Genomic DNA, 14,617 nt, shown 5'->3' on the forward strand with positions numbered 1-14,617 from the left:
TGGATTATTGCATTTTAACCTTTCCTCAAATAACACATAAATATGGGGAGAACTATAATGCTTCTGTGGAATTACATTTTCAAGTCATTTTCATTTAGTCTCCTATGGGCTTCCAGGAACAAGAAGTAGCCTCAGTGACAGGATCAAACACACTTCATAAAGTGTGTTAATCTGCTTCAAAATACCATTATTAGGCTATACTTAATGCTTTTCAATAACTTGAATGGCTCAGTGACACAATCATATGATATGATACGAGTGTTAGTAGGCAACATTTGAGACCAAAATAAAAAACACTCAATTTAGGATATTACCAAAGTAAAGTTTTGACACCAATGTTGTTTCTTATTTGATTATATTTGAATTCCTAGCCTATATTTGACTCAAAAAGGAAGGAACAGGAACAGGAAGTAGCCTCAGTGACACCTGCATCACAGGTATACAGGATCAAACACACTTCATAAAGTGTCTTAATCTGCTTCAAAATACCATTATTAGGCTATACTTAATGCTTTTCAATAACTTGAATGGCTCAGTGACACAGTCATATGAAATGAAACTAGTGTTAGTAGGCTATATATGCACAGGGCAGCTTTCCACCACTTGGTAAATAAACAGCTGCTGTACAAACGCGCACAAATAAGCGACTTCCTCATGTAAAACCGTTTACAATAAACGATATGACAAACAACACAGCAGCAGTACAGACCCAGATCACACACACACAGACATTATGATCATGGTATAAACTTGAGGCAGAGAAAGAGAGAGGAGCTGCAGCAGCAACAGGTGTCACAGTCAGGTCTTTCGCACACTCACCTTGGTGTAATATAACATCCACAGCTCATACAGCCTTTCTTTCGATGCCATCCCGCCGCCCTTGTGGTTGCTCATTATGTCCCTTTTTGTGTTTTTTGTTGTTAATAAACCATGAAACTGGTGAGCATGGTGGTGGTCAAAGCCTGGAGGGCTGTTTGAAGTTGTTTCCTACAAAGGCAGCAGCAGCAGGATGAGCAGGAGGACGCGACACGCTCCTGTCAACCATTCCTGCAAAATTACAGCCACAAATAATCCACTTTCTGTGTCAAAGTTATCAGGAAAAAAAGCAAAAACATGCGTGGCCCACGGTGCTGTCGAAATTATAAAAGCAGGAACAGAAATGCGTGGAGATGCATGTCTGGAGGAACACCCATGTCCGCATTTAGAGCGAGCTTGTTGCTGCTGTGTGATGTGATGGTTCCTATTAGAGAGAGTTTCCCACGGAAGAGACTGATGCCACCCGATCGACACCAAGAAATGATCTGCTCTGCCTCGAGTCAGTTCAGTCAGCAGTCCCGTGTTATGTCAGTGTGTGATGAGCAGCACATTATCATCAACTAGTGTCTGACTCTATATTAACAAGACATACAGGGAAGAGTTCACTGTAGATCATCATGCTCTCAGGTAGGCTGGTATTCTTAAAGACACACACACATAAACACACCTCCTCACAGGACTCCTCGAACTACCTGACAAAGGGGAAGTGCACCTGCATGCATTTACAAAACATCATTAAAAAAAAAGATGAACTTATTTGTTTATTTAATTTATTATTATTACTCTCTTATTTTTATATTATTACTGTTTTTTTTATTGTATTATTATTATTATTATTATTATTATTATTATTATTATTATTATTATTATTATTATTATTATTATATTATTATTATTTATTTATTTTCTTAATTTTATTTCAATTTTAATGTTGAAATTGTTTTCTCTAGTGTACTCCTCCAGGACTCCTCTTACTACCTGACAGAGGGGAAGTTTAACTGCATGCATTTACAAAACATCATTAAAAAAAAAGATGAACTTATTTGTTTATTTAATTTATTATTATTACTCTCTTATTTTTATATTATTACTGTTTTTTTTAATTGTATTATTTTTATTATTATTATTATTATTATTATTATTATTATATTATTATTTATTTATTTTCTTAATTTTATTTCAATTTTAATGTTGAAATTGTTTTCTCTAGTGTACTCCTCCAGGACTCCTCTTACTACCTGACAGAGGGGAAGTTTAACTGGATGCATTTACAAAACATCATTAAAAAAAAAGATGAACTTATTTGTTTATTTAATTTATTATTATTACTCTCTTATTTTTATATTATTACTGTTTTTTTTAATTGTATTATTATTATTATTATTATTATTATTATTATTATTATATTATTTATTTATTTTCTTAATTTTATTTCAATTTTAATGTTGGAATTGTTTTCTCTAGTGTACTCCTCCAGGACTCCTCTTACTACCTGACAGAGGGGAAGTTTAACTGCATGCATTTACAAAACATCATTAAAAAAAAAGATGAACTTATTTGTTTATTTAATTTATTATTATTACTCTCTTATTTTTATATTATTACTGTTTTTTTTAATTGTATTATTATTATTATTATTATTATTATTATTATTATTATTATTATTATTATTATTATATTATTTATTTATTTTCTTAATTTTATTTCAATTTTAATGTTGAAATTGTTTTCTCTAGTGTACTCCTCCAGGACTCCTCTTACTACCTGACAGAGGGGAAGTTTACCTGCATGCATTTACAAAACATCATTAAAAAAAAAAGATTAACTTATTTGTTTATTTTTTTTTCTTCAATATTATATTTATTGTTTTTTTATTCATTTGAAACAACAGAACAAACATTCACAAACGTCCCAAATAATAACATTCTCGGTACAAAAAAAACGTAACAAACCTAATATTAATATGAAATAAGCCAGTATAGATACAGGAAAAACATATTATATACAAAAAATAGATAAATAAGTAAAAAATATACACAAGTAAAAACAAAAAATTAAATTAAAAACAATAATTTATTTGTTTATTTAATTTATTATTATTACTCTCTTATGTTTTATTATTATTATTATTATTTTATTATTTATGTTTTATCATTATTATTATTTCTTTTTTTATTATTATTATTATTTCCTTTCTTAATTTTTGTTCAATTTTGAATGTTGAAGTTGTTTTCTCCAATGTACTTAATGAGTTAGTCTTTAAGCTCAACTACTTAAAAAATTGGTTCATAAACTATTATAATTACAAACTATAAATTGCCTAATAATAATAATAATAATAATAATAATAATAATAATAATAATAAAGAAACATATCAATAGGAATAGGCAGCCTGTGACCACACATGTACATGCAATCATATTTTTTCTGAATTGTGCAATTTCTTTAGACTGAGGATGAAGCTGTGACTTTGCACAGCAAGCAACATTCAGTACTGATAACATGAAGACACAAATACACAACTGAACTTCAGACTCTAACAACTACTCATGATGGTTCCTGGTACATTAACAGGCTGTAATAAATAATTATTGCACATAGTTTTATCATATTGCTGATGAAGACTGTTAATCAATCATCCTGTAAACACCGAGAGACCTAAATTGTTATGTACAGTAACTGAAAGATACTGAAAGCAAAATATAGGAATATATTTAACTAGCCTATTACTTCAGTAAAAGTGTGAAGCAGTAGAAATATACACAAATGTCAAAATTAAAAGTGCTCATTTTGAAGAATGGTCCTTTCCTCCCTCCCTGTTTTTTTTTTTTTTGGAAATGCATCAACTTTTAAGAAGTATTTGGATGTTTTAAGTGTTCCTGGTGGTGTTTTGGCCAAACTCCTGTAAACTTGTTGACATGGTCTGGCAACAGCTTACCCATTTATCCGAAACACTTCACACACCTCTCTAAAAGAAAAATGATTATGATATGATAAGACAAATATAATGAGTGGGAACTGTTGTATTTATTTTAAATAACACTTCTTGCAAGAGGAATCAGGTTTATTGAATGCAGTTGGGTAATTTCTCTCGAACTCTGACAAAACATCATATTTGACGAGTTTGTTATATATATATATTTTATATTTAGCCATGTTTTTGTATGTAAAGCACCTTGCAAAGTGGCAATTGCTTAAAATTGTACTAAAGCAGAGAAAATGCACTTTTTCTATAGACAAGTGGTGTGTCTGTTGTACTGAGTGGATAGTTTAGACAACTTTTTTCTACCTGCTATAATATACCATAATATGTAATATAACAGGAGTTAAGTCCTCTCTTGATGGACCACTATCACGTACCACAAATGGGCCATTTATTGATTTATTAGTATCATGCTCTTTAACCTTGTTAGCACCTTTAACACAACCAGGTTTGTGTTGTCACACACTTGGTCATTAGGAGGATGGACACAGTGAAGCTCGAGGCAGCTGTATTACCATGGCGATGGCCTACATACCTAACCAGGACCTGACACTGTGACCATCAACAGGCGGGACAGTGTGCCAGTCTGTCCTATGGATTCCCTTTAATGTATAGGTCTGCTAATAGTCCATAAGTATGTTTAATTACTATTCAAAAATACCCCATAAGCTACTGAAAGTTAAATTAATTCAAGTATTTGGCCTACTCCATGCCAATATAGACCCCAACATAATTGATCTTGTTTTAAAGGGACTGTTTGTAACTTCTTACACGTATAAATCAATCCGGGTCGGTGTCCCATGCGCGCTCGCGTGTGGCTACGCTGTTCAGACAAGACTCCAACACAAACTACACGGATGCACCAAAACTGCAAATTTAAATCTAGTGAAGCCCGTCTTGCAAAACAGTGTTGGCCGCAGTCGGATGACATGGGGAAGACTGTAGCTTTGGTCTGCAGGGCCGGAGTCTCTGCTGTACTCTGCTCTTCTGCCTGCCTTCAGTCACACACCACGCTCGTTCTCGCTATTTCGCTCCACACTGCAGAAGAGTTAGTAGCTCTGAGAATATCTAGTGAATGTACAGTGGACGTTTGTTCAGAAATAAATGCTGCAGCTCCTCCAGACCAACAGAGGTCTCCCCGTGTCTTGTGAAGTGACGGGGCTCCGCAGCGAGAAACATTATCGTCTCCGACTAAAACTCCCGTGTCTCCCCTGTTCCCTCCGGTCACGGTCGGGAGTCTGAAGCAGGAAAAGCCAACACTAAGATCAGAATTGATTCATGGAGAGACCTTCGTCTGGTCAGCTAACATTACTGCCAAGCAGCTGAAATATAGAGTGATATTGTGGTTTTAGCTGACGTGTGTCGCCTCACTGTGTTGAGTAATGCTCGTTCATGTCTATTTAGAGCGTGCACAAGCGCGAGCCCCACGCTGACTTTCGTTGACTTAACGGCTACAGGTGTCGCTGTTAACAAGCATTTCTGATTCTTACAAACAGTCCCTTTAATATTTGTAAAATCTCATTATCCTAAGTAGAAATTTGATTTTTAAATACTCCAAATTCATTCAATTTAATTCATGATTTTAAAGACATTTGTCAACAAAACACAACAATAATCACATGATAAGGCAACAGGCCACTGCAATCGATGTGCTCGACGGTCGTTTCTACATCCTCAGTCAGGGCCGTTAATGGATGTCGGAGCGCATCAAGCGGCGTGTAGAGATAAACATGGAGCGAAATGTTGGGTCGCTTCAGGAGCAGGCTCTGAAGAGAAAAGAGAGGCTGAGAGCCATCAGAGACAAACAACTTTACGTAAGTATCTTGTTTTCTGATGTGTGGTTTCTGATAAATGCAACATATTCTCTAGAAAACGCCTCGTTTTGTCTTTAAGGTAACTTTAGCAGACTTAGCATGTAGCTAACGTTAGCATCATCATGTAGCTGGCAAATCAATCAATAACTCTGGTTCTTAGCTTTGTTGTTGTGCTGTGAGAGGATGTAGGTTTAGATATTTAATTCAGATCTAGTTAAGTTCAACATGTATGTTGTTTGTAGTTGTAGTTTATCTGGTTTTGCAGGTGAAGCTAATTTCTGAAGCTAACTTGTGTGGATCAAGCTTCAACTAGTGATGTCTGGTGAAGTGGTGTTACAATCAATTAAGATGATCAATGAGCTTATAGATCCTCTGTGTGAAATAATATAACCAAACAGAAGTCACATGTTAAACAAGCCTCTCTACAAGGCTCTTGATGGTATTTAATATCTACTTGTGTGGACTTTTTTTTCCCTCAGAGACAATAACAAAGTGATTTAAGCTCTACTCATGTATCAAAGTTAATATCTTAGCTAAATCTTAGTTAATCAGAATGAATGAGAACTAAAAAACGATGTTTTTAACAATGAAAAACACACCTGTGGATGCATATGATCAGCTTCAACTAGTGATGTCTGTTACAGTCAATTAAGATGATCAATTAGCTTATAGATCCTGTGTGAAATGATATAACCAAACAGAAGTCACATGTTCAACAAGCCTAACTTGTGTGGTCTTTTTTTTCCCTCAGAGACAATAACAAAGTGATTTAAGCTCTACTCATATATCAAAGTTAATATCTTAGCTAGATCTTAGTTAATAAGAATGAATGAGAACTACAATGAAAAACACACCTCTGGATGAATATGATCAGCTTCAACTAGTGATGTCTAGTGAAGTGGTGTTAGTCAATTAAGATGATCAATTAGCTTATAGATCCTGTGTGAAATAATATAACCAAGATTCAAGATGTTTATTGTCACGTCGGTTATACAGGTACAATCGTGTGAAAGGCTTTTTGCTGGGAAGCTTCATTAAAATAATAAGTTATATTACAACTATAAAAGGAAATACTTTGTACAAGGCATATTAAGAACATATACATTAAGAACATATACAGTATATACAGTATAAGATATATGATTGAGGTACCAAACAGAAGTCACATGTTCAACAAGCCTCTCAACAAGGCACTTGATGGTATTTAATATCTACATATCACATGTTAATGCTCCTCTACAGACTGAGCTGAAGCAGCAGCTGTATTTGCTTGTAATTTAAGACAAATAGTTGATGTTCAGCAGTGCCTTTAACAGATAGGTCCTCAATATCCTGCTGAAGAGGCTGGTGGCGACAGGGAAGGAAGATCTGCTGCCTTAAAGAGATAGGAATAATTTGATTTAAAAGAAAAGGTGTCCATTTTCAAGTATTTAATGACAAAAGCACACCTTTTTTTAAAATACACCAGATATTTAGGGCTGCCACTGGTCATTAAGGTCTTGGAATATAACTTGTAACACGTAGAGATATTTTTCAGATGGGGAAATTGGAGAATTAGTAAAAAAAATCTAGAAAAAGTCTGAGGGAAATTTAAACTGATCAGGCAGTTTCTGAAGAATATGACATCTATTTTGCAACTTCTATCACAAACTTATTGCATTAATCAACTGTTTTTTTAACAGTTTTCTACACAAACTTAACCACTCTGAGATGTTTGTCGACTTCATAACCATCTACAGTAGTTATTAGGGCTGATCGATTTCAATAATTGGGATTATTTTGACTGATATTGCGATATTAGAGAGAATGATAATTTTGACGTCATTCTCATTTTCATTGAAAAACATAATAAAATTATTATATTATCTTTTCAGGGATCTGTAACAAACAAAAGATGTTTTTTTTTAAGCCTGTAGAATATGATGTGTAGGCCAGGACATCTCTGCAGCACGACAATATTTAATTTAAAATGGTATTTTGACACATTTTTAACTTTTAACAAATATTGCACCTTCTGCGATTTTAATATTTCAGTAGGCCATATTGCTATTTAGATAAAATTGTGATTAAATGTGCAGCACTATTATTTATGAAGCTGAAAACAACAATAGCTGACCAGGATGAACACAAGAGAAAGACCCTCCTATGCCACTCAGTTTTAAAATGGACACTGTGACAGTAAAAACACACTTATTGTGGAAGGTGGAGGAAGCTTAGTCAAAAGACAGAAGTGAAAACTGAACTTTTACTGATGCAAAAGAGGATTTGATTGAAGAATGCATGAAAAGTGCAGATGAAAAACTGTGTAGAATCTGTGAAAAAAAACCAATAGCAACTACAAAGAGCAAAACAAAACAATAACAGCACATCTCTGTGGTCACTACCACACACTGTACAGTGAAATTTGTAAGAAGTGTTTGAGAATTTTATCGTATCAGTTATTATCAAGATGACGTATGCTGAGCAAATGTTACCTGTGATTATAGTACTATCAGAATGCCATATCAACACACACCTTTGGTCTTGACCCGTGTATTATACAGGTCTGAGAGCAGATTGGTTCACCAGAGTTTCAGTTGTTTCTCAGCTGGGCTGCTGTCTGTGTTGAATCATGTAAACATTACACACAGTTATTCTTCTCCGCTATGACAATCTTTCAGTTCTAGATATGAACTCTTCTTGCAACAGGAAACCCTGTTCAATGTGCAAGCCACTGTTTTGGCAGTTAGGGTAGCTTGTGTTTAGCAGAGGCATAATGGCTAGCAATATTTGATAAATGACTTGACATTCCTGAAGCCGGGGGTTGTTTTCCTTTTGTGCTGCAATTCAGGAATGAGTCAGTCCCCTGAATTGTTCTAGCAGGTGAACAGGAAACCTCTTCAGGAAAATGCACAATGGGAGGGGTTTGATATCTTTATCACTTTCCACTGGGGGTCAATTTAATTTTTTTCTGCATTTCTGCAAGCCTATTTCATCATGTGTTTCCCCGTTGTTTATGTGTGGTTGGTTTAGTTATTTTAATGATGGCGTGATGATATTTCAACAGGGGCGAGAGCAGGAAGATGGGGAACCAGAGAACAAAAAGGCGTCACTAGAGGAGCCTACTGAAGGAAAGCACAGGTTGGTTCATCACACCACACACAAAAATGTTTATTTGTTTGTTTTTGTTTTATTTTAATCATATGCTTTTAGGCAAAGCATATCATGATTTGTTCAACTATAACTTTCTGTAGCTCACCCTTTTAGCTGAGTTTTTTTAAAGCTGCACAAACCGCACTGAAACTGATATGGAAGTGTACACCATCAGAGCATTTATCTGAACACCGTCTTCATGTAACACAGTGCAGGTCATGAGATGCAGTGTTTACACTGGGCTGGATCACAGCCTCCTGCTATTAGCTGCTCAAATATCCTGCAGCTCACTCAACTTTGTGTGTTAGTTAGTTAGTCGGTAAGAAGGAGCAGCCATCGTTCCCGTCCTACAGGACCTTCTTTTTTCCATTGTTTATATTTAATGACCGCACTGACGGCACCGAGGGAGTGCCGCTTTATTTCCTCCAGTCCAACAGGACAGATCTCTCTCATGAGAATGAGAATAGCAGCAGAGTTAAATGCTTAATTTAGACAATTGTCAGTGAAGAGAAAAGTTCAGTGTTGAATGTACTCTGGGGTTTCTTTCTAATCGGTGCTTTGAGAAATCAAGACACACATTTGTAGCAGGGTGTGAGTGTAATGTATCTTGTATTAAAATTTCATGGGGGATCAAATTGCCAAACTCAGGCATGAAAGAACACAACAATCAACATGTTTGCCCTAAAGTTATTGCTACACAAATGAATGATCCGCAAGAAAACAGTAGAACTGTACAGTCTTTTTTTATATCCCTGTGTGTTATCATACATTCCTCCAAGCCTATTCCACAAAAGGCACCAACTGCACCGTGCAGCTTTTCCTGTTGCATCTTGTTTGGTGTTGTCATGGCTGCTGTTTTTATTTTTAGATAGACAGACAGGTAAGTCAAATATGATTCAAGGAAGTTCAAAAGCCTCTAAAATATTGATATGACTAATTACATGTTATCTCTGTGGTCTCATGTGTTAAATGAAAAGGCTGATGGTTGTCTGGAGTTATTTTTGCTCTGGTGAATGGAGCAGGTAGCTTGATATCAGAGTAAACATTTGAACACTCTGCTGCCCCTCCTCCTCCGCCACAGTTCACTCTAAACATTTTCAGAGAGCCACACTTGGGTCAGCGCTCTCAATTCATCACTGGCTCTCTTTGATGCCACAGCGTGCTTGAAGTGGAAATGTGTAAACACACTTTAAAGGTTTGGACGCATCAAACTAAGAGACGGTTCAGAAAAAAAGGAAGGCATAAAATTTACATGCACAGTCTGTACATCCTGTTTTTTTTTGTCCTGCTAGTGGTGGAACATTTTTTAGTCTCTGTTGGATATTAATGGCCACAATCATGTCAAAAATGTATTGACTACCACTAATTATCCATGACAAGGGATCCTAAAGATTATGGCGCATTTGAATCTGCTGTAATATTCACAGTCCTCATATGATGTATCTTAATGTTATGGTGACCTCTTGACCTTCCCTTTTGCACCACAACTTCCTCCCCAGAGGACCTTTGTCTATTTGCCTTATTTACTCTTTCATCCAACACCATCTTTAGACCAAACTATCAATTTTGTACGAAAGATGAATAACTGCAAGAATGTAAATTTTTCTCTTCTCTAGCTGTACAATTAATCAAAATTTGATCGAAATCGCAATATGCCATACTGCATTTTCCGCAAAATTTGTCAAAGAGAAAATGTGTGTCAAAATACCATTTTAGATTAAATATTGTGGTGCTGCAGAGATGTCCTGGCCTACACATCATATTCTACATATTTAAGGAAAACATCTTTGTTTGGTAGATCCCCACAAAAATCACATCATAATCATTTTAATATGTTTATCAGTGAAAATGAAAAATGACGATGTCAAAATTATCATTCCCTCTTATATCGCAAATCATATCTCAATATCAGTCAAAATAATCGCAATTACATATTTCTTCAAAATCGTTCAGCCGTACTTGATAGTCATGGCTCTATGCACAAGTGACACCCTTCCACCAAAACGTCCACTTCCACACAATGCGTTTTATAATGCAGCCAAATTGCAATTAAGTAATAGAAAATAATGCTAAGATTGTGCTGAGTACATTCCTGCTTCCTGGAGGAAAACATTTTCAATTTGTTGATGCCATGACATATTGTGCGCATCCTTATTTATTTATGTTTTATTTCATCACAATATGATCTATTGAAGGCTGATGGCTTATTAGTTATTCCTGGACAGATGCCTTCTGGCGTCTCCAAACTCCACGCTAAGAAACTTGCTGTCAGGGCATCTGGACTTTGTAACACTGCGACTGTGGAGCTTAGGTTGACAAAATTATTGAAATCTTTAAATTCATTTTTAGGCCCTTAGGACAACCATTGACGTAGTTTTCCTTCTGTTTATTTAAAGAGGACCTATTTTGCTTTTGTGCTTTTCCCCCTTTCCTTTAGTGATTTATATCGTTTTTTGTGCATGTAAAAGTTTTGCAAAGCCCAAAGTCCACACCAAATGGAGTTACTCTCCCCCACTCTCCTGAACTGCTTCAAAACACCTTGAAAAGTCCCGCCTTTTCTTCCATAACGTGGTGATGTCACCAAGTAACACATTAGCATAATACCTGCGTAGCGGCTAGTTTGGCACACCCTCAAACAAAGCTAATTAGAGCAGAGCTGGAGCGGAGTCCGAAGAGTTTAGTTCGGTTGATCGATCACAACAGAGTGGGCCAGCGGACCAATCAGAGCAGACTATGAAAAAATTAAAGCATTTGCCCCTGAAAATGAGAATAATAGGTCCTCTTTAATTAATTTCATTATAGTTATATAAACTCAGTTTATCCAATATTTATATTAAGATTTTGCTTTACTTCAAATAAATTGTTTTAAAAAAAACACATTTTATTATTTGATTAATTGTGACTGCAATATGAGTGACACAAGAGTTAAATTTAAGGATGAGATGGATAGAAGGACATAGTCCTCTTCAGGAGGCATAGAGAGAGAGAGCGATGTGTGAACTAAGAGTGGCCCTCAGTCAGCCAAAGGCAGAACATGACTAGCATTCCTGCCCATACCCATACAAGGCATCGGTCTGTCTGTTAGCAGCAGGGGTGTGATGAATGTATCAAGAGTGTACTCTCTCGAGCCTCATCACAAATCCGTGTTAAGCTCAGAGCAGCTGATAACTCTCTTGGTCCGTGCCTCGGTCAGACAATAGTTTACCTCTGCTTCTGGACTTTCTGTATAATACGCAGAGATGTCGGCTAAGCTTGCCAAGAATTCCTCCGTGTAGAGATGTGATGAAAGACTGCGTAATTCAGCATCAAGGACAGCATTCCTCAGCTGTTTGCTGCTCTCCGCAAGTCTGTGCCCAGGAGCAGGTGGAACATGTTAATCAGACGTGTTCATAGGAATAAAGAGGGACATTATGCCCAACCTAGACATTAGATGTGCAGCTGTGTAGGGTTTGCAGATGGTCTTTTATGCGCCTTAATCTCCGGTGGCATAGATTTGCCTACACTGCCACCTCCTGGATGGTCACAAGAATGTGGGGAAAAGAGTGTTAACTGTGCGTATTGGGATTTCTGTCCTCAGAGAGCTGAAGCTGAGGAATTATACTCCAGAGGATGAAGAGCTGAAGGAGAGGCAGGTGCCCAAAGCCAAACCTGCATCAGGTGAGAACTCTTCAATCAGATGATTTCAAAGTCACCTTGCTGTTGAGTACTGTTCATATCACATTGCCTCTAGGGAAGGTCATAATACACGATCAGCTACTGAGTATTGCTCACAGACTCCTGCTGCTGTTCTCACATATTATAAATGACTGATGGTAAATATTCTTTGTTTGCAGTGGAGGATAAAGTAAGAGATCAGTTAGAGGCAGCTAATCCAGAGCCCATCATTGAAGAAGTGGTGAGTACTCCTTTCTGTTTAGATGTGATCTCTTTTATTGAAGAAGCGTAGTAGTTGTTGTTGCCAAATTCAGCTGTTTTCTTTCCTCAGGATTTGGCCAACCTCGCCCCAAGAAAACCAGACTGGTAAGATGTTTTTGAAAGTTATTGTAAGGTGCATACAAACTATAATGAATTAATTAATTATAATTAAAGATAATTTGTTACTGACATTGTGTTTTCATTGTGATTCTGCATCTAGGGATCTAAAGCGTGATGTGGCAAAGAAACTGGAGAAGTTGGAGAGGCGAACACAGAGAGCCATCGCCGAGCTCATCCGTTAGTATATTTTCCTATTTTGTGTTTTTGCGGTTTATCACTGACTTTTCCCTGACACCACAGAGACGAGCATGTCTGAGCTAGGGCGTGAATTATTAGGCTAATTGCTTTGTGGGTTTCCAGATTCCTCAGAGGCTTGAAGCCATCAGATAACATCAGTGGTGCGATTCCTCCACCGATGTGTGATCCACGTTCTAATAATAGGCAGGAGCTTTCATGGAGAGCACAGAAAACAGGTTTAAATATAAATTGGTTTTACCTCGTTTTCATGTGTGACATTGAGAGTACAGGTAGCCATATTTTGAATTAACATGTGAACTCACAATAACCCGATAAATATGTTTATCGTGGCATGTAAACACAAACCTCTTTCAATTTTGGTTTTAGCTTTCTGTGCATACTCAGACAGCCTTACAGCTACATTTTGATATAAATCTGTCAGCAGAGTGTATTGTCTGTTGGTGGGACAACAGGGACGCTTGATTACAGGGTGTCAACGATGCACTAAACCTGAATAAGACTACATGTTGACCGTACAGGTTTTTCAATGGCCGATGCCGATATTTAGAGAGCAGGGCGACTGATACATAATGCCGATATCATCTTTTTCTTTTTTTTGCATCTGATAAAATACAACAATTTCATAATTGAATAACTTAATATAACCCAATAATTTAAATAATTTAACAAAAATGCTGAATTTAAATGAACATTTATTTAACACTGTTATTGTCTGCATTGTGTCTGTTTACTTAAGTAGATCTGCATTCTGTCTGCAGTGCTCTTAAAAAAAATCTATTAACTAAATAAATGTAATCAATAAACTAAACTATGTTTAAAAAAAAAAAAAAAAAAATGTATGAGTCAAAAATAACTCGTGTTTTAGTGCACTTGTCAGCAGATAGCAGCATCTCCTTGTTTCTGATAGAGAATGAAAATTTGCAAACTTAAATAAATAAACAATGTTAGTTTAGTGGCCTTCCCTGGTGTAGGCTAACGTCGTTCCACAGTAACCATATTGAGAAGACTGCCTGCAGATGTGTCTGCAGACCTGCAGTCTGTCTGCGTCTGTCTAATCGGCCTCGTGAGTGCAGGCATTGGCCAATGCCAATGATCTCAAAATGGCATTAATTGGCTCTATTAATCGTTGCTACTAAATAAGACCTTACCCAGAGTTATGGCCAGAATGCAGGATCTTAACATGAATGCAACTAGCAATTGATTGATTGATCAGATTGACAGTGAGTGTTTGTGTGTCCAGGGGATCGTCTCCGAGGCAGCGAGGAGGAGTTGGCCGAAGCGGTGGGAGCAGTAGGAATGGAGGAGGGAGACTCTGACTGAATCCAGGATGTGACGGGTAAATAAAAGGAGACGACAAGAGGAATGGCCTCAGTTTACTGGGACTGTGTTGTCACATCTGAGTTGTGCTCAAAGAGACGGACACTTTTCATCACTGCAGGGAGTAAAATAATGTCAGGTCTTCATATTTCGTAGTGAGTCCTGCTTCATTGCATTATTACATATGATTATGTAGTAGTACATTCTGTGTGTGTGGTTTATTGATGTGCATTTGTAATGTAACATCAATATCTTGTTGTAATTTTTATATTTTCAAGTAAAATATTGTGATTTTTTTCAATTATTATTTTCATGCATTTT

At 36.4% G+C, this 14,617-nt stretch overlaps 2 protein-coding genes across 4 annotated transcripts in view; one reads left to right on the forward strand and one right to left on the reverse strand.

The window, feature by feature from the left end:
* The window catches only part of nbeal2 (neurobeachin-like 2), a 36,134-nt gene extending 34,709 nt beyond the window's left edge, over positions 1-1,425 (reverse strand). For all 3 annotated transcript variants that reach the window (XM_037784923.1, XM_037784921.1, XM_037784920.1), the window contains exon 1: positions 820-1,425. In XM_037784923.1, coding sequence (XP_037640851.1) covers positions 820-894 — 75 coding nt within the window. In that variant the 5' untranslated portion in view covers positions 895-1,425. The remainder of the gene's footprint in view (positions 1-819) is intronic.
* A 4,026-nt stretch (positions 1,426-5,451) lies between these two features.
* Positions 5,452-14,603, forward strand: ccdc12 (coiled-coil domain containing 12). The gene is made up of 7 exons (XM_037786089.1): positions 5,452-5,614; positions 8,661-8,734; positions 12,324-12,403; positions 12,580-12,641; positions 12,732-12,766; positions 12,882-12,958; positions 14,220-14,603. Exons 1-7 carry the CDS (start codon positions 5,495-5,497, stop codon positions 14,297-14,299), a joined length of 528 nt encoding a protein of 175 aa, XP_037642017.1. The 5' UTR covers positions 5,452-5,494; the 3' UTR covers positions 14,300-14,603.
* Positions 14,604-14,617: the final 14 nt, after the last annotated feature.

This window comes from Sebastes umbrosus, chromosome 11 (assembly GCF_015220745.1).
Source record: "Sebastes umbrosus isolate fSebUmb1 chromosome 11, fSebUmb1.pri, whole genome shotgun sequence".
Classification (NCBI taxonomy): domain Eukaryota; kingdom Metazoa; phylum Chordata; class Actinopteri; order Perciformes; family Sebastidae; genus Sebastes; species Sebastes umbrosus.

Excerpts from the sequence above, each read along its gene's own strand:
- ccdc12 (XM_037786089.1), top strand. The coding sequence starts at position 5,495 with ATGTCGGAGCGCATCAAGCGGCGTGTAGAGATAAACATGGAGCGAAAT. Across the intron at positions 12,642-12,731 it reads AGCCCATCATTGAAGAAGTG|GATTTGGCCAACCTCGCCCC; the intron begins GTGAGTACTCCT and ends TTCTTTCCTCAG. Across the intron at positions 12,767-12,881 it reads GCCCCAAGAAAACCAGACTG|GGATCTAAAGCGTGATGTGG; the intron begins GTAAGATGTTTT and ends TTCTGCATCTAG.